Source organism: Tamandua tetradactyla, chromosome 4 (genome assembly GCF_023851605.1).
Source record: "Tamandua tetradactyla isolate mTamTet1 chromosome 4, mTamTet1.pri, whole genome shotgun sequence".
In the NCBI taxonomy this organism is placed as follows: Eukaryota; Metazoa; Chordata; class Mammalia; order Pilosa; family Myrmecophagidae; genus Tamandua; species Tamandua tetradactyla.
Window position 1 is genome coordinate 38853943 of NC_135330.1, and position 24250 is coordinate 38878192.

The window sequence follows — 24250 nt, forward strand, 5'->3', positions numbered from 1 at the left end:
GCTTGTCTTTTTGCAACTCCATAATCTGTTTACCTTTTGGTTAAACTAATAAACTAGTTTGGGACTTGGATGGCATGTGTTGCCAGACCCAAAGGGACTGTATCTACAGTATGAATCAGGCAGGTTCTGGGTTCTGATGTATCAATCAGCCTTTTGGAAGCCCATTCAGGATTGGTTGGAGAAAGCAGAAGGAAAGCCAGTGGCCATGTTAGAAGAGAATCCTCCCCACTGGCAAGTGTCATGAGCATTTGGTGGGAAGAAGGATGTTCCTAGCAAATGGCAATCGAATGTGATATTTGCTAGATTGCTGTTCTTAGGAGTCACATCATGGGGACACTTTTTATAGAATCCAACTTAGAGTAAGGATTCAAGGTAGTATTCTGCCATCTTTCTGCAGCTTTCCCCCCACCCCACTCTTACTGCTCCCAACTGCCTAATTCTTGAACCCTTCCGTGGGCACCAGGAACTAGGAGGACCTCCATGGAGGGGGAGAGAAGATCTTCCCAAAAAGCATTCACACTGAGGCCAGCTTTACAAAACAGACACACAAAGTTGTGTAGAAAGAAAATTGGAGCAAAACAGGGGATGTGGGGTGGGGTGAAATACTTTTACAAAATTGGCTAGTTAAGTGGTTATTTTGTAGCATTAGAAATCTAACTATTATTGTCATTTATCATAGTGTTTCTAAAAAATTCCCATAGTTATTTTCCAGTGGATTTCTAAATGAACCCTTATCATCAGATTTTCTGAGGCATTAATGGGATTCTGGAGAGTCAAATAGCTCCTTTAATAATAGCAAACAGATAATGTGGGGTAGGGCAGAAAAAAATGATTTTCATCTCTGGAACTAGGTGGCTATTTTTTTCAAGATGATTCTAGGAAACTGGTTCCCTTGTCTTGCCTTTATCTAGAAGCTGGGCCTGGTGGCTTTTTGCTTGAAGGGATAATGTCTTAACATTCCCTTCTTTGAAGCATGTTCCAATTTTTCATGCCTCCTAGCACTGTTGTGAGACATCACGATTGCTTATGTGTCCTGTTTTCAGTGTTATCGATGTTCCCTGACCCCAAATTTCTTGCTCTGCAAATGCCTACCTAGAATGTGTCTTTAAATAAATACCTCTGGAAGGATGTATTAGTTAGGCCAAGCTAAAGTAACTGTGACATCTCAATAACTTCAGAAAGTTTTATTATTTTTTTCAGTCCTGTTACAATGTAATGCAAGTCAAGCAACTCTTCTAAGTGGTTTTCTTCTGACAATGGCTTCAGAATCTAGGCAGCTTCCATCTTGCAGCTGTGCCATGTCAGTTCTTTGCTTTAAGTTACAGTGATGGTAAAAGAATATGGAGAATTCACACCAGACCAAATAGGGGCCAGGCAAATTTAATTATTTTAGACTCAGAACTTGAAAACCACTATTGGATGTGGCTTCTCAACACCTCTGTTGAAGTGATAACCTACAGAAGAGCCCTGCATGAGAGAAGTTTGCTTATTTAACAGTTAGGGACATGCAATGTATTCAACATTTTCTTACGAGTTGGAAAGCAACTCCAGCAGAGGCCCAGAGCAGATAAGGTTAGTGGCAGAGCTCTGAATTATTGGACACTACTATGGGCATATCATGCTGGGCACTGACAGATCCACCTTCATGGCCTCATGGATCTGGAGAGATTCCCGAGTATGTTGGTTCCATCCCCAGCCTTTCACCCATGTGAATTCACACAAGCTGGCTTGGTCGAGTGAACATCTGGTCAGTTCTTACAAATCTCCATGGAATGTTCTGCTTTGAGTCAGAGCACTGTGTCCTATCATCCTAACCATTATTTCTGTCTCAGAGATGAGGAAACAGGTCCATGCAGATGGTCAGGATGGCACTGGGAGTTAGCTCTCCAGCTAGGATTTGGAATCACTTCTGTATGGATTCTGCCTGCACAATATGGGTGACGGAGGCGGGGCAAGGGGACAGCGTCCTATGCAAAGCACTAGCCAAACTAGGAGTTAAAGAAGGAGGAGTGCATGTGACGGGCTTGGGTGCCATTGGAGAGCCAGTTGTTGGAATTCCCTGCCCAGCCTTTCTGTAAGCCAGTTATCAGTATCCAAAAGCTTGAACATTTTTATTCCCATCATTGTTTAATCCCAAAGCAACGTCTTGGGTTTCCGTTGAATTTCTTGCACAAGAATAAAAAGGGATACTAGTAAATCAAGTTAAAAAAAAAAAAAAAGGACAATGAAGGATTTAAACTGTTTCTGAATTGCTCCAGTCATAAAAATCAAGGCACCAGTTTTGAAATGGAGGAAGCATTTTCCATAAGACTGTTAGCTTGCCAAGAAATCTATTTCTGATCCTCATTTGTACAATATCCCACACCTAAGCCTCCAACAAAATGTCATCTGAGAGTCTACAGTCCGGTCAGCTAAATAATCAACATGTGAGATTTCATAGGTAGGAAGTAGATACAAGGGCTAGAGTTGTGAGCACCCTTATATGTTGTTGGTGGTGGTAATGTGTGTGTGTGTGTGAGAAAGAGATTTTGGTTGAGAGGTTGAAGCATTAGTTTTTAGTGAGAAAACTAGAAACGAGACATTATCCACAAGAAGCTTTGCAGTGGATGCCATTTAATATGCTGGAATCTGACGCCAAAGTCTGACTCCCAGGCTACTCACCACCTTGGGGAAGTCGCTTAGCTATCGCCTCACCTAGGGACTGACAGTTCCTACCTCTTTGGGTTCATGTGGTATTAAATGATACAGCACAGATAAAGAAAGCACTTTTCATTTTGGCAACTATAACCATTCACTGCTCTTGCTTCTGGGAGGCTGCTTGTTTACTGGGAATTGTGTCTTAAAAGAAATCCTCCAAACTCATTCCCTGCGTGGGCAGCCAAACAGTCCAGATGTGAACCTATTAGTGGAGGGGCTTCACATGCATGGAACGCACCCTGGGAAAATCTAACCCTTTTGCTGCTTTGGGGAAAGACTGACTCATAGAGTTGGAGGACAGCCAGGACCTCTGCAGCTTATTTCACTGCAGCACTCCAAAGAGGCTCGGAGAGACAGGAATGTGGGCCCAGCTCAGTGTGGATCCCAGAGCTTCTCTTGGTGGGGCCGCAGGCTTTGCAGTGGGAGCTCCCACTGTATGGGGCTCTAATGGGAAAGGCTGTGACGTGAAGCAACCCTGGCAGAGACGGACCTCCCATAGCCAGGGTGATGATGTCTCCAGAAGGGCTAGCAGTGATCCTGCACCTTCTTGGAACCCTGTGCCAACATGGAGGGAATGATACCTCTCACCAGAAGCTGTGCTCCCCTCTCCTGTGTCCTCCCTCCTCTGTGTCCTGCCTGGACCTTGCATCTTTTCCAGCTTGAAGGGGCTGTGCTCTGACAGCCCTGTTCAGGGATGATTCAGATGCGCAACTGGGAAGTGTTGCTGTTCCAGAGTGTTGAGGGTCTGGGGTCTCTCACCTGTTCCATTTGCAGGTTGCTCAGCAAAACCACCCCTCAGTCTCTCCTTTGGTCACATGTTTAAAAAGAGAACATCATCACTTTAAGGGTCAGCTGACGCCACTTCCGTTTTAAGCCTCCCAGTACTTTCCCTTTTAGTTCCCTCTGGCTGCCCCCTTTTTTTTCCAGCCCATGTATCAGCATCACTTTCTCCGTGGATGGGTCTGACTTCCCTCTTAGCCACCTGTCCTTGCTCTGCCTGCTGTGCTCTGGAAACCTCCTCTTTCCTTTCCTCCCAAATTCCCAGAGGCCTCCACAACTCTCTCTGCCCCTCACACTCTGCTCTGGACATGCACCCAGGCTGAACATCACCGTCCCCTTCAAGTCTATATAATTCACATGACATTTTAAAAAGCAAACAAAAACCCATCAGACCACACCTCCAACCCCAGACACCTCAGCTCCCATCTGGGGGTCTTCTCCAAATTTCGAATTCCCTTTTGGAAAAGGACACTTTGTGGCTGATTATTCTTTAAATTTCTCCTAAGAAAGCAACACAAGAATGGAATAGAGGCTGTCCACTTCACCCGGAAAATCGGATTCCCCCATAAGCAAGAGCCCAAACTTCGTCAGGCAGCCCCATAGACACTGATGCCTGGCCCTGCAGGCATGACAAAGCTGGTGCTGCAAGCCCTGGCACAGCTCAGATACGGTGGTTTTATTAAAATCGTCCATGCACAGGAAGCAAAGCTGAAGAAACTGCAGGGAGGGGCATAAAAATAAATTCAATAAATTAAAAATAAAGAGAAACCAGTCCTGAGAGGCGTTTCTTCATTCTTTCCACCCCTTTAGAGGGCAGGTGGGAGGATAGCTTTGGGCTGGGAGCAGCACGGCTGGCGTTATAGGAAAGAGTGAGGCCATTTTCGGGAAATTCACAGAGCAGAAAGGAAGCCATTCTCCTGCTCAACGCCAAATTTTAATGGAGCCACCACTTTCTTTGGACTCCATTCAAAATCTAACAGTTCTATCCACAAATTCTTCCTGAAAGCTTCCCTAAACTCATGATATAATTCAAGCCATTTTTTCTTGCTCTGTCCTGGTGATAGGAGGAGGTTCCATTTTCTATGGATCCAACATCACGTATGAAAACCCACCATCATTACTTCTCTCATCTCCAAGCCGTCACTGACTAGACTTCCTGTCATGGTCAGCTGCCCTGAGTGATCTCAGGGCTGCTGTAAGTCCACCCACATACCCTCTTCCTTCCCCACATTTAATCAGGGTGTCTCTAGGGGCACAGGTTCTCCCCCAAATAATAAGCATCACCACAACACATAAAATATGGATGGGATCATTATTTCCAAGGCTGTCTGTTCTGGGTTCTTGGAATATTTCACCTATCACATGCTATTTTCTTATCAAACAGCCAGCCTCATTCTAATTTCTACCTTGTCACTATTTAATTTCTTGGTGAGTGGACGCATCAGTCACAGGGAGCACTTCTAGATCAAGTCTTTCCCCTCTGTTTAATTGGAGAGAATGTCCCCAAAGCACCTAGACATTATAGAAAGCTCCCAGGAAGAACATTTTTATTTAATAGTCATTAGTTGGAAGGATTTGTTCCAACCGTAAGTGTAAAGATCCCTAAATTTGTAGCTGAATGGGGGCAGCTCTTGTTTTAGACACCAACATTTTACTGGGAACATCTGCATTACCCATCAGTTTACAACCAAACCTACAATTCCCCCCGAGGCAATGGCCTCTGTATTCGTAAGGTAGCCCAAAGAGGGAAGGTAACACGCTTACCTGTACATCACTATCAGGTTTCAGTCTTGTTTCTAATTATCAACCCCAACATACACCTAGCTCTTCAGCCCTGCTGTGTTCCTTATCACTGTCTTCCATGACAGGCTCTTCTCAGACACATGCCTTCACAATGCCTACAATGCATTTCCACCTTCCATACCCAATCCTTCTCCCTCTTCTGAATTCCCATTCATCCACTGAAAACTAACAGAAGTGTCACCTCCCCAGCAAGGCTGTCCCAACAGTCCTCAGCAGAATCAGATTCTCTGGGGTCCTGTGGCCCCCTTAATTCCAGCCTCTGAAATAGGGTTGTCCATCTGCTCACAGGCCTCTGCACTGGGCTATGGGCCCACAGCAGCCGGGAACTTGCCTGGTCCTCTGTGCACTTCCGTGCCCAGTACAATGCCCAGCACGGGTACTGAACCGAGGCCACACTCCTGACATGGTTCCTGAGATTTGGGGGAGTTTGATCTGAAATCCAAGAGGTCATTGAAGCCAAACATGGATTCTCTCTTCTTTTGTTATTGTTTCTGGCCCTAAATAAAAGCTCTTTGGCCTTGGACAAGCCTCTCAGTATTTTTCAATGACTGGAAAGACCGACCTAGAGCATGAAATGCCAGATGGCACCTCCCTGCACACCCTCCCACTGAGAACTCCTGTCTTCTATACTCTAGAATCCTTCTCAGCTACCCAACTTCACCCGTCAGTCCAAAAGAGCCCCCACTGGGCAGGGAGGCCAGGGACGATCCTTTCATTAGCCGCAGGCATCGCAGAGTGGTCAGGGTCATCCTTGGTCCCCGACATCCTGGCCCAGCGCAGGCCTGGGAATCCCAGCAGCGACGGCCCCTGATCAGTCTGAGGAACCAATGAACAATCACAGCTTCATGCTTTTTGAAATGTTTTAATTTTTCACAAAGAGCTCCAGAAGGCAAGTAGTTTATCATCCCCACACCCTGAAATGGCACTGCAGGGCAGACGCTCTCTCGCCCTTGTTAACCCCACAGTCCCGGTGTCGCCGCAGGCCCGGTGACCCCGCAGGCCTGGTGACCCTGCAGCCCGATGTCCCCGCAGGCCCGGTGTCCCCACGGTCAGGCCGTGAAGGGCGTCCACAGACCCGGCAACCCCAGCGCTGTGAAACCAGGGTGGTCTGGCCAGACGATCCCGCAACTGCATCCCAAGAGGAATCAGATGGGGGTTGACCTCTGGCGGCAGAGAGCGGGTGTCAGGGCGGAAGGGGGAGGCCGCTGTGACGCAGGCGCCACGCGACAGCAGCAAAAGCGGAGCGGCTCGGCTGAAGACTTGAGGGGAGCCGGGAAGAGTAATGAGGTCACGTAACCCCGTGATTGCTCAAGAGATGATTTTTTAAAAGAAATACCGAGACTGTACTTTTCAATGTTCTCAAGAAAAAAAACGACAAGAACAAACAGATTGCTTAGGATTCCAGACATGAACACGGAGAAGCAAAAGCCAGGCTAACAGAGCCAGAACTTTATTCACAGTAGAACAGTCCTATTCTGAAATTCTAGAATTTAAGACCAATGTCTTTTGAAAGCCATCAGACCAGCTGATGGAAAAAAGGAGAAAAAAAAGTTCTCTTATTAAACAAAACAACACAGAAATCAATTCAATCGTCTCCCATTATCCAACACCCCAGCCACCTCTTACTCCATCAAAAAACAAAAACAAAACAAAACAAAAAACTCTAAAGCCTTGCACACTTGCACACACTCAAATTTTTATGCAAACAAAATACAAAATACCCAAGGAAAATTTAGGAATCACGCAAGGATTTTTTTTATGAGTTCCCCAGATGCTCTTTCTGTTCTTACAGATAAGAGTCAAGCTCTGACACCCGTGTCTAAGCAGTATATATATATATATATCGGAGTCGGACAAGATCCCTTTCCATAGTCTCCTGGCTTATTAGTAGATGTAAAATACTGACAATAAGTCTGAAAGGTCGGCCAAGTCTGGTGTCCTGTGGAAGGCAAGCTGCCTCGTCCCGCAGCCTGGGAGACCCTCACCTCGGAGCACTAAGCTTGGTACATGCGGTAACCCCACCCCCATGGGATCTGCTCCAAAGGGCCCTCCCTGATTGCTGAGCCTGCAGAGCACCTACCACCTGGCTGCGGGATGCGTGGGTGTTGAGGGAGGAGGGTGCAAGTGCAGGGTGCTTGGAAGCAAAGTTTCACTGCTTGGGGGCCTGAGGATTTAAATCTGGGGCAAGCCACCATGAGATATCATAGGATCATAGGCTGTGGAGTTGGAAGAGACCACATAGTTCAACTCGCCATTTTACATTTTCTATGAGGAAAGCAGAAAGGAGTTTTAGGTTACATACTGATTAATAAGACAGGAGACTCGTTGGAGAGAGGGTGTGTGCCCAGGATGCTGGGTCCCAGAGCTTCTTTGGTTGCTGGCCTACATCAGTTGACCAGTCCATTGTTTCTGAAAGGGTCTCTGCGCTGCAGTGGAGAATCACTGGTTTCCAAATGGTTAGAATCCCCTACACAACACACCACTCTGCAAGAGTCAGGTGGGGAAATGCAGGAGAGCTGGACTGGTGAATCAGTGTGTCTATACTGACCACTTTCCAGGGTGCAATGAGAGCTGGAAACATCTGTTTCTCTGCCTTATCTTACAGACAATCTTTTCTGCCCATTTTGTAAAATAAATAATTCAGAATATAATGAAAAAATCCAGGCAAGGACAGTTGCTGGCCTGAAAATGCGCTCTGTCTCTTAACCAGGACTCATAAAACTTACACCTGCGGTTCATTCCCAGACCAGGGGGTGGAGGGGAGAAGGTGATGCACTGCAGCAGCACGGGGGCCTCTCGGACAAGACTCATACAGCAGCCCCGACCCCTATATATTACATTTATCTTTATAAATAGAGCATCCTAACTCGTGACCACAATAAAAAAAAAAAAAAGACCAAAGTTGAGTTCTTTTTTTCCTCAAATAACTACACAAATCCTCCAATATCTACTCAAATATGTCCACATGGCATGCTGGACACCTCTTTATCAGAGTTGAGACTGCCATGATGGTCAAAGGCTGAGTCTCAGCCAGACCTAAACACCCTATCCGCCTTGGATTAGGAGAACTAAGATAAAAATTCACTCTGCAATAAGGCTCATGACAGAATTCCTTGAGTAATAAGCCCAATTAACATGATTTTAAATGGTTTGATGTTTTCTCCCAAACTTGTTACATACACAAGTTTTCAGGTTCACATCTTTCACATAAAATGGGCCCATCAGACCAATAGATGTGACCCAGTTGGCTTGGATGTCTACACTACCCATTTGTTGATGAGATGGCTTAGTGAGCATCCTTCTCCTGGGTGAGGCTCCAAGCCATGTCGTTCAACCTTGATGTGGGAAGCAGTATTACACGGGTAACACCAGAAAACTGGGTGTCTGGATTGAAGTTTATCTTAATGGTTCTCATTAAGTCTGTCTTCCAGCCATCCTAGGAAGTTAGGGTTTAATTTCCCCATTCTCCATCCCTGGAAAAATGGATTCATTTTGATCAATCACATGTAACTCTGGTAAGATGACTAATGAGAATGAAAAGAAACGGGAACAATCAGATGAACAGCCCTTTAGAAAAACCAAAGGATGATAAAAAAAAAAATGTGGTTGGACCAAATCCTGTGGAGCCTTCAGAGCTCATCCCTTGAAGGCACAGTGTCCAGGGAGGTTGGTGGTGGCAGTGCCTCTGTGTTCTTGGCATTACTATGGATGCGACCTTGCTTCCGGGACTTCCAGGAATGTGTCCTGTCCCAGTCAGTGGCCACTGTCTCATTGTCCCAGATGGTCGATGTCTCCGTGTCACTCAGATAGCCTGGCTGGCCTGTGTAGTGTGTGGGGTAGATGAGCAAGGGTTCTGCAGAGAAGGCTTTCAAGTCCCTGGATTCGTAATACTCCTTGTACTCGGCTCTGAAAACAAGAGATGCACCAGTGCATGAGGGGAACAGAATGCACACAGAAGAGGGAAAAACAGTGGAGGGCTGCTGCTTGTTATTTTGTGCATTTTCATACATTCATTTGATTATTTTAATGGTTGAGTCCTTTGTGAAAAACATCAATCTACAAACAAAGTCAAGGTTTCTTGAAAAGCTTTCAGATGTCTAAAAAAATCAAGATACTTCTGTTCTATTTGAATAGATAGATAAGAAAGATGAATTTTAGGGCTTACTCTATTAGTTAAAAATGGAGCTCTGTTGGACCGTAATGAGAAGCAAATATGATCACTCTATAGAAAATGCCCTACTCCTGGATTAATTACTAAGAAATCTGAGATCTTGGTGACAACCTGAGGTAAGTGAAAGGGTGGGGGCTTGGAGGCATACCAACTTGGCTTTGCATTCCAGCCTCCTGCTCACCATTCTAACTCCCTGAGAGGTAAAGTGAAGGGATAGTTTGAACTCCCTACCGAGGGAACCACAAGAGTTCATGTCCCTTCTGTTAAGGGGATAGCAGTTGACTTCTGTGTTTCTACCAGATTCAGATACAAAGTCAGTCCCCAATATGTATAAAAAGGGTGAGGAGCTCCATTTTTTCTGAGGAAGGAGAGAGAATGCAGCAAGTAAGATCTCAATAGCTGGCTGCAAGATGGTGATTTAGTGAGGTGTGGAATTTAGTTTGTCCTCTAGAGCAGCTAGTAAAGAGCCAGGAACAGTACAGAACAACTGCTGAGGCCACATTAATGACCAGACACAGAGCATACACCAGTCTAGACCAAGTTGACCTGGTGAGACCCCACACAGAACTGTAAGTTCCCCAAGCTGCAGAAGCTGGCACCTCTCCCCATAGTCATGACAGGCTGGTTCCCCAAGGGGGAAAGAAACAGACTTTACTAGCAGTAAAGGCTTAGCTCAAACAAGTTCCAATTGTGGAATTATCAAATTCTGACTACTGAAAATAGACCCAAGCACAGATAAACTTGGAATAAGCACAAAAGGTACTAGAAGGTTTTGCCCCTGTAGAGAGGGGGGTAGGGCTGAAGGGAAAAAAATAAAACAAAGCAGAGGCTTTTTGAGTCGACTCACAATATACTGCAAAAGGGCTGGACCTCAAGATAAGAGGCACATAGAACAGGAGATACATAGTGCCACATATCAGCTTAAGCTTTTGATTGACAAACCAGAGGAGTCGGGGATAGGGGGTGCAGGTGTGTGGGGGAGATCCCATTCTGCTCATTAGATAAAACTGGAAGCCTTCAAAGGCTCTAGCAGTTTGCCAGGCCAGGGCAGAATTAAGCTTATCTGAGAGACAAAGTAACTAGAGACAAAGTAACTGGTCAGGTGAAAGGAGTTAATTCCCTAAAGGTTGGGTCTTCCCCAAGAGAAAGGTGGGGCCCAGCTCAAGTGGAATTCCTCCTTCAAGGAATTCAGGCTCCAGGGACTGGAAAACTGAATCAATGAATGCCAACCTCACCTCTGTCTCAAACATGCCCCCTGAAGGAGTTGAAACAATTAATTCAGAATGTTTGAACAGACATGGAAAATCTCATAAGAAATCAAATCAATGAGTTGAAGGAGGATATAAAGAAGACATTGTATGAACAAAAAGAAGAAATCAAAAGTTTGAAAAAACAAATCACAGAAATTATGGGAATGAAAAGCATAATAGAAGAGATGAAAAACAGTGCAAACCTACAGCAATAGATTTAAAAAGGCAGAATAAAGGATTAGTAAACCAGAGGACTAGACATCTGGAATCCAACACACAGAAGAAAATATAGGGAAAAGAATGGAAAAATATGAGCAGAGTCTCAGGAAATTGAATGACAACATGAAGCATACAAATATATGTGTTGTAGATATCCTAGAAGGGAAAAGGAAGAGAAAGACTAATGGAGGAAATAATCACTGGAAATTTCCCATTTCTTATGAAAGACATAAAATTACAGATCCAAGAAGTGGAGCATATCCCAAAGAGAATAAATCCAAATAGGCATATTCCAAGACACATACTAATCATATTGTCAGAAGTCAAAGAGAAAAAGAAAATTTTGAAAGTAGTGAGAGAAAAGCAATTCATCTCATACACGGGAAGACCAATAAGACTATGTGTGGATTTCTCAACAGAATCCTGGAGGTGAGAAGGCAGTGTGATATGATATATTTAAGATTCTTAAAGAGAAAATCTGCCAACCAAGAATTTTATTTACAGTAAAATTGTCCTTCAAAAGTGAGGGATATGCATAGGATAAGCTAAGCCTACTTAAAATTAGGCCTAAGAGTCACCCCCAGAGAACCTCTTTTGTTGCTCTGATATGGCCTCACTCTCTCTGCCAACATGGCAAGTGAACTCACTGCCCTCCCCCTCTCTACATGGGACATGACTCTCAGGGGTGTAAACCTCCCTAGCAATTTAGGACAGAAATCGTAGAATGAACTGGGTCTCAGAATCAAGGGATTGAGAAAAACTTCTTGACTGAAAGGGGGAAGAGAGAAATGAGAGAAAATAAAGTATCAGTGGCTGACACATTACAAACTCAGTTGAGAGGTTATCCCACAGGCTGCTCTTACGCATTACAAAGATATCCCATTTTTACTTTATGGTGTATTAGAGTGGCTAGAGGGAAGTGGCCAAAACTATAAAGCTGTGTTCCACTAGCCATGTTTCATGAAGATGACTGCATAATGATATAGCTTTTGCAATCTAACTGTGCAATTGTGAAAACCTTGTGTCTGATGCTCCTTTTATCTACAGTATGGACAGATGAGTAAAAAATATGGATAAAAACTAAACAAATAATAGGGGAAACAAAGGTTAAAATAAATTGAGTAGATTGAAATACTAGTGGTCAATGAAAGGGAGCGCTAAGAGATATGGCATATACGAGTTTTTTTTTTTTTTTCTTTCTTTTGCTGGAGAGCTGAAAATGTTAAAAAAAATGATCATGGTGATAAATAAGCAACAATGTGATGATATTGTGAGCCACTGATTGGAACCATATCAAGAACGTTTGTATGTCAAGAATGACTGTATGTCAAGCATGTTTTTATGTCTGTATGTTGTTTATAATAAAAATATTTTTTAAAAGTGAGGGTTAGGTTAAAATATTTCCAGACAAACAATAACTGAATTTGTGACCAAGAGACTGGCTCTGCAAGAAATACTAAAGGAAGCACTATAGGCAGATAGGAAAAGGCAGGAGAGAGAAGTCTGGGGAAGAATGTAGAAGTGAAGACTATCAGTATAGGCAAAAAGAGAAAAAAATTAGATATGACATATGAAGTCCAAAAGGCAAAATGGTAGAAGAAAGTACTGCCTTACAGTAATAACATTAAATGTTAATGTATTAAACTCCCCAATCAAAAGGCATAGACTGGAAGAATGAATTAAAAAAACAGTACCCATTTATATGTTGTCTACAGGAGATTCATTTTAGACCCAAGTTCAAAAATAAGTTGAAAGTGAAAAGTTGGGAAAAGATATTTCATGCAAACAACAATCAGAAAAGAGCAGGACTAGCTATACTAATATTCAACAAATCAGACTTCAAATGTAAAACAATTAAAAGAGACAAAGGACACTATTATTAATAAAAGGAACAATTTGACAAGAAGACATGACAATCATAAATATTTATGCACTGAGCCACAGTGCTCCAAAGTACTTGAGGCAAATATTGACAACACTGAAGGAAGAGATAGACACCTCTACCATAAAAGTTGGAAACTTCAATTCCCTATGCTCATCAATGGATAGAACATATACACAGAGGAACAATAAAGAAACAGAAAAATTTGAATAATATAATAAATGAACTAGACTTAGCAGACATTGCACCCCATAATAGCAGGATATAAATTTGGTCAAGTGCTCATGGATCATTCTCAAGGATAGTCCATATGCTGGGTCAAAATGCAATCTCAATAAATTTAAAAAGATTGAAATAAAAAAATACAAAACACTTTCTCGGATCATAACGGAATGAAATTGGAAATCAATAAGAGGCAGAGGGCCAAAAAACTTGCAGAGATATGGAAGCTAAACAACAATGTACTCTTAAACAATCAATGGGTCAAGGAAGAAATTACAAGAGAAATCAGAAGCTATCCTGAGGTAAATGAAAATGAAAACACAGCATATCAAAATTTATGGGATGCAGCAAGGGCAGTGCTAAGCGGGAAATTTATTGCCTTAAATACCTATATTAAAAATGAAGAAAGAGCAAAAACTGAGGAACTAACTGTTTACTTGGAAGAACCAGGGAAAGAATGGCAAACTAACTCCAAAACCAACAAAAGGAAAGAAATAACGAAGTTTAGTGCAGACATAAATGAAATGGAGAACATGAAAATAACCGAGATTATCACAAAACCAGAAGCTGGTTCTTTGAGAAAATCAATAAAGTTGGGCTCTTAGCTAGGTAGACAAAAAAAAAAAAAAAAAAGAGAGAGAAGGCACAAATAATTAAAATTAGAAATGGAAGAGAAGACATAACCACTGACCCTGTAGAAATAAGGGAGGTAATGAGCGGATACTCTGAGCAACAATATGCTAATAAACTAGAGAATGAAGATGAAATGGACAGATTCATAGAAAAGCACGAACAACCAACATTAACTCAAGAAGAAATAGATGACCTCAACAAACCAATCACAAGTGAAGTGACTGAATCAGTCATCAAGAGACTCCCCCTCAAAAAAAGTCCAGGATCCGCTGGCTTCACAAGTAAATTCTACCAATCATTCAAGAAAGAATTAGTACCAATCCTGCTCAAACTCTTAAAAAAAACTGAAGAGGAGGGAAAGCTATCCTATTCATTCTTATGAAGCCAACATCATCCTAACACCAAAGTCAGACAAAGATACTACAAGAAAAGAAAATTACAGACCAATCTCTTTAATGAATATAGATGCAAAAACCCTCACCAAAATACTTGCAAATCAAATCCAGCAGTGCATTAAAAGAACTATACAACATGACCAAGTGAGGTTTATTCCAGGTATGCAAGATGGCTCAACATAAGAAAATCAATTAATGCAATACACCATATCAACAAAGCAAAGCAGAAAAACCTCATGATGATCTCGATTGATACAGAAAAGGCATTTGACAAAAATTCAACATCCTTTCTTGATGAAAACACTTCATAGAGCAGGAACAGAAGAGAACTTCCTCAATGTGATAAAGGGAATATATGAAAAACCACAGCTAACATCATCCTTAATAGGGAAAGATTGAAAAATTTCCCTCTATGAATCAGGAACAAGACAAGGATGCCCACTCTACCATTGTTATTCAACACTGTGCTGGAACTTCTAGCCAGAGTAGTTAGACAAAAAAAAAAAAAAAAAAAAAAAAGAAATAAAAGGTATCCAAATTGGAAAGGATGAAGTAAAACTCTCACTGTTTGCAGAGGATATGATCTATATGTTGAAAATCCCCCAAAAATCTACAGCAGAACTGCTACTACAGCTAAATATGAGTACAGCAAAGTGGCAGGGTACAAGATCAACACCCAAATATCAGTAGTGTTTCTATACACTAGTAATGAACAATCTGAGGAGAAAATCTAGAAAAAATTCCATTTACAATAGCAACCTAAAGAATCAAATATTTAGGAATAAATTTAACTAAGGATACAAAAGACCTATACACAGAAAACTACAAGAAATTGCTAAAAGAAATCATAGAAGACCTAAATAAATGGAAGGGCATTCTGTGTTCACGGGTTGGAAGACTAAATATAGTTAAGATGTCAGTTCTATTCAAATTGATTTAAAGATTCAATGCAATACAAATTAGAATACCAAAAACTTACTTTGCAGAAATAGAAAAACCAATAACCAAATTTATTTGGAAGGGAAGGGTGCCCAGAATAGCTACAAATATCTTGAGAAGGAAAAATGAAGTGGGTGGTCTCACATGACTTTAAAGCATATTATGAAGTTACAGTGGTCAAAACAGTATGTTACTGGCATAAAGATAAATATACTGACTAATGGAGTCAAATAGAGTGTTCAGATAGAGACCCTCTCATCCATGGACAACCGATCTTTTTCTAAAGTGATGCAAATGTTCTAAAAAATGATTATGGTGATGAATACAAAACTATGTGATGAAATTGTGAGCCACTGATTGTACACCATATATGGAATGTATGTGTGATGATTTGTCAATAAACACATTAAAAAAAAACAACTCAATAGCCATGATGAAAACTGTCTAGTGAGGAGATTAACCAGCAACAGTGAGAAGGAGCAGAGGTTAGAACCTGGTTTCCTGCTCCATCAGTGAATTTAGGAATCATTGATTGAGCAGCAACTCTGCATTGAGTTTGGCTTATGCTCTCTAAGGACACAGAGATTCAAAACTCTCCTGCCTTAATGGGTTCACAGTTTACCAGGAGACCAACAGATAAGCCATCAATTGTTACACATTTTGATAAGTGCTAGGCTTATGTAAGCTTCTGGGCTATGGGAACCCTTTGCATAAAGCTGCCTTCCTCTATGGATACCCTACTCAGGAACCACCTCCACTGCTCCTAAACTATTACACATCTTTGTCATCATAGATATCACAATATAGCATGATGTTTTGTTAATGAGTCTGGGTACCCCATCAATTGTGAATTTTGCAAAGATGGGGACTATTGCCTGGTCAATACTACTATACACATTCAACAAACAATGAACTGAACTAGATGAACTGAAAACTGTGGAGTGCTTGGGAAAGCATAACCTCAACCTTGAGGTACGCAAATAAGAAGATTGAAGACAAGGAGAGACTGAACAGATCATGTCCAGTTAAACTGCATACTAGGTTTTAAAAGGAACTTCTGGGCAAGATACCTGCCATCTCTGCCTCATCTTCTCCATTTCTAAAGAGGGGAAGATCACTTGAGTTAGTTTCTCTGTTTCACAATTATGGTAAGGTCATTTAGGAAAGCAGGAAAACTTGATTAAAAATCAAATTCTACCCAGAAACGGAGTAGCATAATTTATGGAGGGGCCACACCCTTGGGGCTGACAGGCAGCTCAGGAGAACTCACACGGGATGCTTGTTGTACATGATTGGGAGAAACTCATCCACTGGCAGCATCTTCCCAAAAGGATCCGCTCCAACCAGCTTCTGTGCACCTTCCAGAGAGATGACATAGCCCAGGGTCCAGTAGGAATAGTCCGCTTCCACCAGATTGACCACGTTCGGCACTGCTTTCTCAGGCTCCTTTACTTGCATCCTCTTCCGACCAATGTAACTACAAAGGAAAGGGCAGAGGAGAAAAACTCCAACTTGAATATTGGACATTGATAAGAATGGAGCAGGGCTTTAGCTTACACAGACACCTTTGAAATCTTGGACCAAATGTGTCTCATATTAAATGTATTACACCATGATGTGTATGAGGTCACCAACCACAATTGTCATCTGTAATCCATGGGGCCACTTCCCTGACTCCTTTCATCAAAATGCCCACAATTCCTGCCTAGCAGACTGGATGTGCTAAAGGCAGAAAATTAAGATGCAGAAAGATTAAAGCTCTTTCAGATCGTTTCCCAAAGATGGTATGGGAGTTCCAGCTGTGTTAACATAGCTTGGAAGGGGTCAAAAATGGCCAGATGTGAGAATCTTGATTTTTTTTTTTTTAAGCCCCCAGAGTTTCAGCCTTTGATGCTTCCTGCACAGTTCTCTAACTACTGGTGGTAAACACAAGGCAGAAGGAGCTGTGGGAAAGGACCAGTCTGTATAAAGGATCTAGGAACCCAAGAGTGGTCCCAAGAGGTTTTTCTTGGACAGTATGAGTGAAAATGCATGACTTTCACCCTCTTACACTTAACTAGCTCTGCCCACATTTCCTCCTGGGCACACAACTCTAGGAAAGACTCCCAGACATATTTCATCCTCCTTGAACAACTTCTACTGTGCAAGAGGTAACCTCAAGCATTACTGCCTTCCCTTAGTCTACGCATGGAAATGCGATCTATTAATTTTTGTCTGGATCCTATTTGTTTCCAACTTAACTGCAGTGAGTTGAGGATGTGACATTTTCCTTTTGCTGGGCAAAGCAGTACTTTCCTTATTTTGCCTGAAAACTATCTCTTTCAACATTCAAGGGATTTCCCCTTATTCAAATATTCCAGGACTTGTTGAGCCACTCCATGTCACTCTTCCAGTTCCTCTTAGGACATCAAATATATATTCTCTCAGCCACTGTCTTTTCAAATGGAAGAGAAACTCCTATTAAGCACTTAAAATGGGGCCAGCATAACTGAAGAACTGAGCTTGTACTTGCATTAATTTTAACTAATCTAAATTTAAATTTAGAAATGAAAGCTTTGTAAAATATTTTTTCCATTTAACAAAAGTTTATTGCTCTGGTAGGTCTATAGTTCACTTTTAGCAGTTGAAAATTTAGCAACTGGATTGAGATGTGCTGTGAAGTGCAAAATACACATAAGAATTTGGAGACTGGGCACAATAAAAAGAATGCACACTATCTCGTAATAGTTTTCAACTATTGATTACATGCTAAAATGGTAATATGTAGACATATTGGGCTAAATACAATGTATTATTAAAATTAATTTTACCTAGTTTATTTTTACCTTCTTAAATGTTATTACTAGAAATATTTTAAATGACCTAAATGGCTCCCATTATGTTGCTGGTGGACAGTACAACCCTAAGTAGTTTCAATGGCTTGTTCTACTCTTCTCATTCGCTATTTTCTTTTTCTAGAGAAATTTAACGTCGCAACCACAGACAGCTTGCCGAAGCTTTCATGTTTTGGGTTTTTAAATGAAAATTCATATCTTCTTTTATAAAGTGAAAGGTGAAATTTGAAACTGCTATGGTTGCTAAAGACTTTATAGTACATTGCATGGAATAGTATGACTGGATCAGTCCAGCAAATTAAGAAAACTTCATTTCTTTCCATACCCTTGGATCTGTCGGTATTTTGTCCTGGGAAATGCACGAAACAAACTACATGTGGTCAGGGATATGTGCAGACGTAAACCATAGGCTCTCTGAATGGAGCCTTCTGGGATTCCGAGGCTTAAGTGAACGCTGCCTTTGCACAAGTCATGTGGGCATAAAATAGCTTTCAGGCTCCATGCCCGTGAGGACTTAGCCACAGGTTACAGAGCCCTAGATTCAGAAAGACACAGGTGCTGGCAACTTGTGGAGGATAAGGGCAGAAAAATTATCATAAGGGACAGTGCATAATACCAAATCTAATCACATACCAATATCTGACAGGGATTGCCTCTTTTTATTACATAGTACTGATTGCTGGGTCTATTTCCCATGTATTTGTTGAGCCATTACCAGGTTTTTCTTCTCTCTCTCTCTCTCTCCTTTTTTTTAAAAATCTTAAGCTCAGGATGGTACATTTTCTGAGAAAACAACTACCCCACCTGGGTCCATACTTAAGTTTCCTTCTAAGGATGGGAAGACTATGGAAGGTGCTGTCTGTTGCAGCTGCTGGAAAGAAACAGGCTCTGATCTGATGAGATTGACTTGGACACAGCTGGGAAGACAATATAATGCTTGGGAACTTTCTGCATCATTGGATGTTGTAAAATAACTGTCATTTTCTTTGAAAATTAAAAACAAAAAGAGAGAGAGAAAGAAACCACCCAATTCCCAGAGGAAACAGACATGGAGTATTAACTACATGTCAGCTCAGTGAGCTTGGTTTTCCTGTGACAACCTCTGATCCACCATCAAACTCAACTCTTTGTGTTCTGTCCCTGTTCTCAGGAAACTTACTCCCCAACAGAGGAACTCTCCTGCTGAACTTCCACTCTCTAAACCTTCAGAGCCTGCAGAGGCAACCTGTTTTCCTGAGAGCTGAGATTCAAGTATGGAACATGGCTCTTGCTCTCCCACAAATGCCTTCCCCTCCCTTTTCACAGCCCCTCCATAAAGCACATCACTTCCTGAGTGGTAGTTCTGCTATGCTCCCAAGTGAGTGCTCAGTGCCACACTTTTGCTCTGCTTGAAGGCCCCTGATCTTCAGGCAGACTCTAAGTCTCATAAAGAACCACCACAGTTTCTCCCCTTACAGAATATGGATGCAAAACAAAGTGGCTAATCTGTATCCACTTCTTGTTTCTGGAAGCATTTATACAGAGAAAACTCAGGCAGCCTGAGTGGTATTTCCTACCAGCTAAGGAGGTGGGGCTCTCTGTTCCATGGAAAGCACAGGGTTTTCTCAGCACTCTGATAAACTTGTTTTGTTACTCACATCAGTTCCCAATCGAGCTGAGCTCGATCAATGTCATCCATCAGCTTTATCAGCTTCTTCTTAAACTGATGCTCAAAACGCACATCATCCTCAATAACAAGAGTCTTCTCAAGTTCTCGGTCAATTACCTAAAATAGTTATCAGTGAGAAAATACCCTATGAAAAGTTTGATAACTGTCATGGTCAGGTTCACGTGTCAACTTGGCCAAGTGGTGGTACCTGTTTGTCTGGTTGGGCAAGCGCTGGCCTGTCTGCTGTGTTGAGAACATTTCATAGAATTAAATCATGATCATGTCAGCTGCATCCACAGCTGATTCCATTTGTAATCAGCCAAAGGGGGGTGTCTTCTGCAATGAGTGATGCTTAATATAATCATTGGAAGCCTTTTAAGGAGGATTCAGAAGAGACAGGCTCTCTTCCTACTTCAGCTGGCGAGCCTCTCCTGTGGAGTTTGTCCCCACCCTCCATCAGAATTGCTGGCTTCACAGCCTGCCCTGTGGAGTTTGGACTCTGCGTTCCCATGGTTACGTGAGACACTTTTATAAATTTTATATTTGTGAGTGTTTTCTGTTGATTCTGTTTCTCTAGAGAACTCTAACTAATATAATATCTATTTTTATTAGATAAATAAGTATTAAAAATCAAGAGTACAGAAGCGCAATTTTTAATAGTTTGTAACTGGAACCTGTACAAACGCCCATCAGTGGTAGAATGGATAAACAAACTGTGGTATATTCACAGCAATGAGAATGTACAAGCTACAACCAAAAGCAACAATATAATTGAATGTCACAAACACTATTTTATAGATTGTACATATATGGTTCCATTTACATTAACATGTAGAAAAAATTGGCAAAACTGTCCTATGCTGTTAGAAGTCAGGATGGTGACCTCCTTGGGGGCTAGTACTTCTGAGCTTTCTTGATCTGGTGCTGGTTAATATGGCTGTGTTCAGTGTGTGAAAGTTCATTGAACCATATGCTATGATATACATAATTTATACCTGCTTCTTACATTACATGAAAGAGTTTAAAGAAAAAGACAGGCATAGTCTGGATCATGAAAAGAGAAAAACATTCAAGTGATCTTTCTTTGGGGACTTCCTTTTTCCTTGTGTCAATGACCCTTAATCAGGAACCCCACACCACAATTCTTGTTCCATCAATGTCTCCAACTGTAAGACATGTATTCAAGTCCTGGCTCTGCTACTTCCTGCCTGAACAAGATACATAGTAGTTTCCTCTTGAAGAAAATGGTCCCATCTCTCTCAACTCACGTCACATGACTCCTGTGTGACTTCGTGCAGAAAATCACTTAAATGAGGACACGTGCTACACATACAAGGCATTACTACTAATGACGAGAATGCTTGAATAACCTGAGAACAGGGACCTCTTGCCCCATCATCATCCCAAGTGGCATCAGGACCACACTTCCTTGTTCTTTTGTTGTTGGTCTTGGGACAGAGGGAGACAGGAGGCAGCAGCAACTCCCACGCATTGTTGCTATATACTAATACCTCCAGGACACTTGCAATCTCAGCTTATTTCTGATGCTAATTTATCTACAAAGTCCCACCCTCCTTTCTCCTAATTACAAAATGACATATCTAAGTTAACATGGTTTACCTCTTTCCAGACAGAGTAGTGGCTGAGAAAACAGCCAATTTCACCCCTGGTGAGTGGTCTGGAGGAGTAGGGGTCTCGATAACCAGGCAGCATTTCAATATTCAAGGCCTTCAGCTGGCTTGTGTTGAGTGCCCTGCATGACACAGAACACGTCTGAAATGAACAAGTCAAGGGGCTTCCACCACAGAGTCCAGACAGAGGGCCTCTCCAAACTTCTACACACACACACACAGAGACACTTTTTAGGTTCCTAGGATTTAGGATTTAGGAGTACCTCAGGGCTAATGTATAATGGTAGCAATATGAGCTCTATGAAGACAAGAGGGTGTCTTATATTTTTGTGTATTTCATCACAGTGATAAACATAGTTCCAAGCATCTTCTTTTGACAACATAAAAAAAAGTATTCCCCTAATGAAGGAAAATGGTTCACAGGACCATTAAATCCTGGGAGGGATGAAGACAGGAAGGAATGAGGAGAGGAACTATATGTGTGCATGCACATACACTGTCTTTCCTTGAGAGATAAAATAAAGAAAAATAATAAAGATAAAAATAGAAGAGAAGCAGTTCTAAAACTGAGGAACAAGAGCCTAGAGAAACCTACGCCTTCCTGAAAACAATGAGTACTGACAAAAAGAAAATTGTCAATGTCGAATTTTCCAGAACTCTAGAAATTAACTAAAAGCTTGCAATAATGTGAGAAGCATTTATTCAAGAAAAACAGCTGAATCTCAGTAAATACTACAAACTTTGTGACATTTTAACTTTCTCTAATCTCATCCTTCTCACCTCAGCTCAGTAGAAGACTTGAAAACCAACAGCCTCACAATTATTGTTAAATTCAGCAGCTTAGCAGTCACTGGGTGGGAGTGGGGGTGAGCAGAATAGATTTGGACTACTCCAAAGCCCCACCCCCATAAAATAGTCACTATTTTACTTTTGTGTCAGCTGCCTGAAAACTCCATTCTTCAGGGTTAGTCTTTATTTGACCTGACTCAGAACCCTTTGTGAACAGCCCTATTGGCAGGGCATTTGTTGAAACCATCAGTTGCAACAGTTTAACATCACAGCTGACAAAAAGGAAAATCTGAGGAATGAGATGTCCATAAGAGCTTTGTAAAGCTCCAAAATATTCTTGAGAATCTAGAAGGGGATGTGCATATGCAATTGCTGTGCATTTGCCAAGGATAGACCTGGGAAGGTCCTACTTCCTCACCTCTGCCTGGCCTCAAGACTCTGAAAATCAGGAAGTGAAAGCTAAGGCAGAGTTGTACACTGCCTCCTGAAGCACTGTAAGCATTCTCAACACATTCAAAGAGCTCCTTGGTAAAAGGTGGAAGACATACTGGTGCTGGACACCTAAGGAAATCTCTGTCTAATCATTAGCTGTTCACTAAGCTAACCAAGCAGAGACTTCAGAAAGCACCAGGTAAGATGCAGACTTTATAGGATTAGTTCAGGAAGTCACTAAACAAACAACAACAACAGCAAAAAACCCTAAGGAGGGGGGAGAATCTGATATCCAGAATTCCTGCATTAAATTATTTAAAACGTCTACTTTTCAATAAAAAATTATGAGACATGCAAAGAAACAAGGAAGTATAATCTATATACAGGGGAAAACACAGTCAATAGAAACTGTCCCTAAGGAAATATTTGATTTACTAAACAAAGATCTTAAATAAAAAAATTTAAATATGTTCAGAGAACTAAAGGAAGCTATATCAAGAGATCTAAAGTACACGATAAAAATGTTGTCTCACCAAATAAAAATATTAACAATAAAAAGAACCAAATAAAAATTCAGGAGTTGAAAAATACAATAACTAAAATGAAAAACCCACAAGTAGAGTTCTACAGGAAATCTGATCTGGCAGAAGAAAGATTCAGTAAACTTGAAATAGGTCAATTAAGATTACTCAGTCTGGGGAACAGAAAGAAAAAATAATAAGGAAAATTAAAAACCTTCAGAGACCTGTGAGGCACCACCAATAATGACAACAAACACATAAGGGGAGTTCCAGAACGTAAGGAGAAAGTGAAAAGGACAAACGAAGTACCTGAAGAAAGGATGGTTTGAATACTTCTAAAATTTGATGAAAAACATTAATGTACACAGCCAAGGAGTTCTATGAATTTTCAGTAGGATAAACTCAAAGATTCACACCTAGACACATCATGATCAAACTGTGAAATGGCATAGACAATGAGAAAATCATGAAGGCAGCAAGAAAGAAACACATGCAAGTAACACATGCATGTAACTCATCACATGCAAGTAATTCTCAATAATATTAATAGCTGTTTTCTCATCAGAAATCTTGGAGCCCAGAAAGGAGAGTATGGATGACATATTCAAAGCTATGAAAGGAAAAAATATGTCAACCAAAATCCTGTATCTGGCAAAACAATTCTTCAAACGTGAAAGAGAAAATAAGATATTCTCAGATAAACAAAAACAGAGAATTTGTTAATAGAAGACCTCCCCTACGAGAAAGACTAAAGGGAGTCATTTATGAATGACATGAAAGGAAATTAAATGTCATTCTCATCCAGGTGAGAAAATAAAGAACACTGGTAAAGGTAGCTACCTAGGTAAATATAAAATACAGCATAAATAATTTTTGTTTGTGATTTCTTTTTCCTTACCTGATTTAAAAACAGCTGCATAAAGCAATAATTGTAAATCTGTGTTGATGAGCATATAATGTATAAAGAGGTAATTTGAATTGCTATAATAGTTGGGGGGGAGGAAACAAAGCTATATAGGGACAAAGTTTTTATATACTATTGAAATTAAGCTGGTATGTGAACTAGACTGTTATAAATTAAGACATTAATTTTAATTCCCAGGGCCATCATTAAGAAATAACTCAAAAATATACTGAAAGAAACAAGGAAGTTATAATGGTACAGCAGCAAATATCTATTTAACATAAATCAAAGTAGTAATGGAGGAATAGAGGATAAAGACATAAGAAATGAAGAAAAGTAGGAAAATGGCAGACATAAATCCTACCTTATTAGCTAGTGCATTGAATGTTAATGGATTAAAAACTCCAGTCAAAAGTTAGCACTTGGCAGAATGGATTTTTAAAAAATGTGCTGTCTACAAGAGAGACTTTTAGGTTCAACGACACAAATAGATTGCAAGT

General features: G+C 41.1%; 1 protein-coding gene across 1 annotated transcript in view; it reads right to left on the reverse strand.

Annotated features, from left to right (window-relative positions):
* Positions 1 to 6116: 6116 nt before the first annotated feature.
* Positions 6117 to 24250, reverse strand: part of COLGALT2 (collagen beta(1-O)galactosyltransferase 2) — a 126733-nt gene continuing 108599 nt past the window's right edge. Inside the window, exons 9-12 of the mRNA XM_077157209.1 lie at positions 21094 to 21226; positions 19463 to 19590; positions 16262 to 16468; positions 6117 to 9186 (exon numbers count right to left, since the gene is read on the reverse strand). Coding sequence (XP_077013324.1) covers positions 8910 to 9186; positions 16262 to 16468; positions 19463 to 19590; positions 21094 to 21226 — 745 coding nt within the window. The 3' untranslated portion in view covers positions 6117 to 8909. The remainder of the gene's footprint in view (positions 9187 to 16261; positions 16469 to 19462; positions 19591 to 21093; positions 21227 to 24250) is intronic.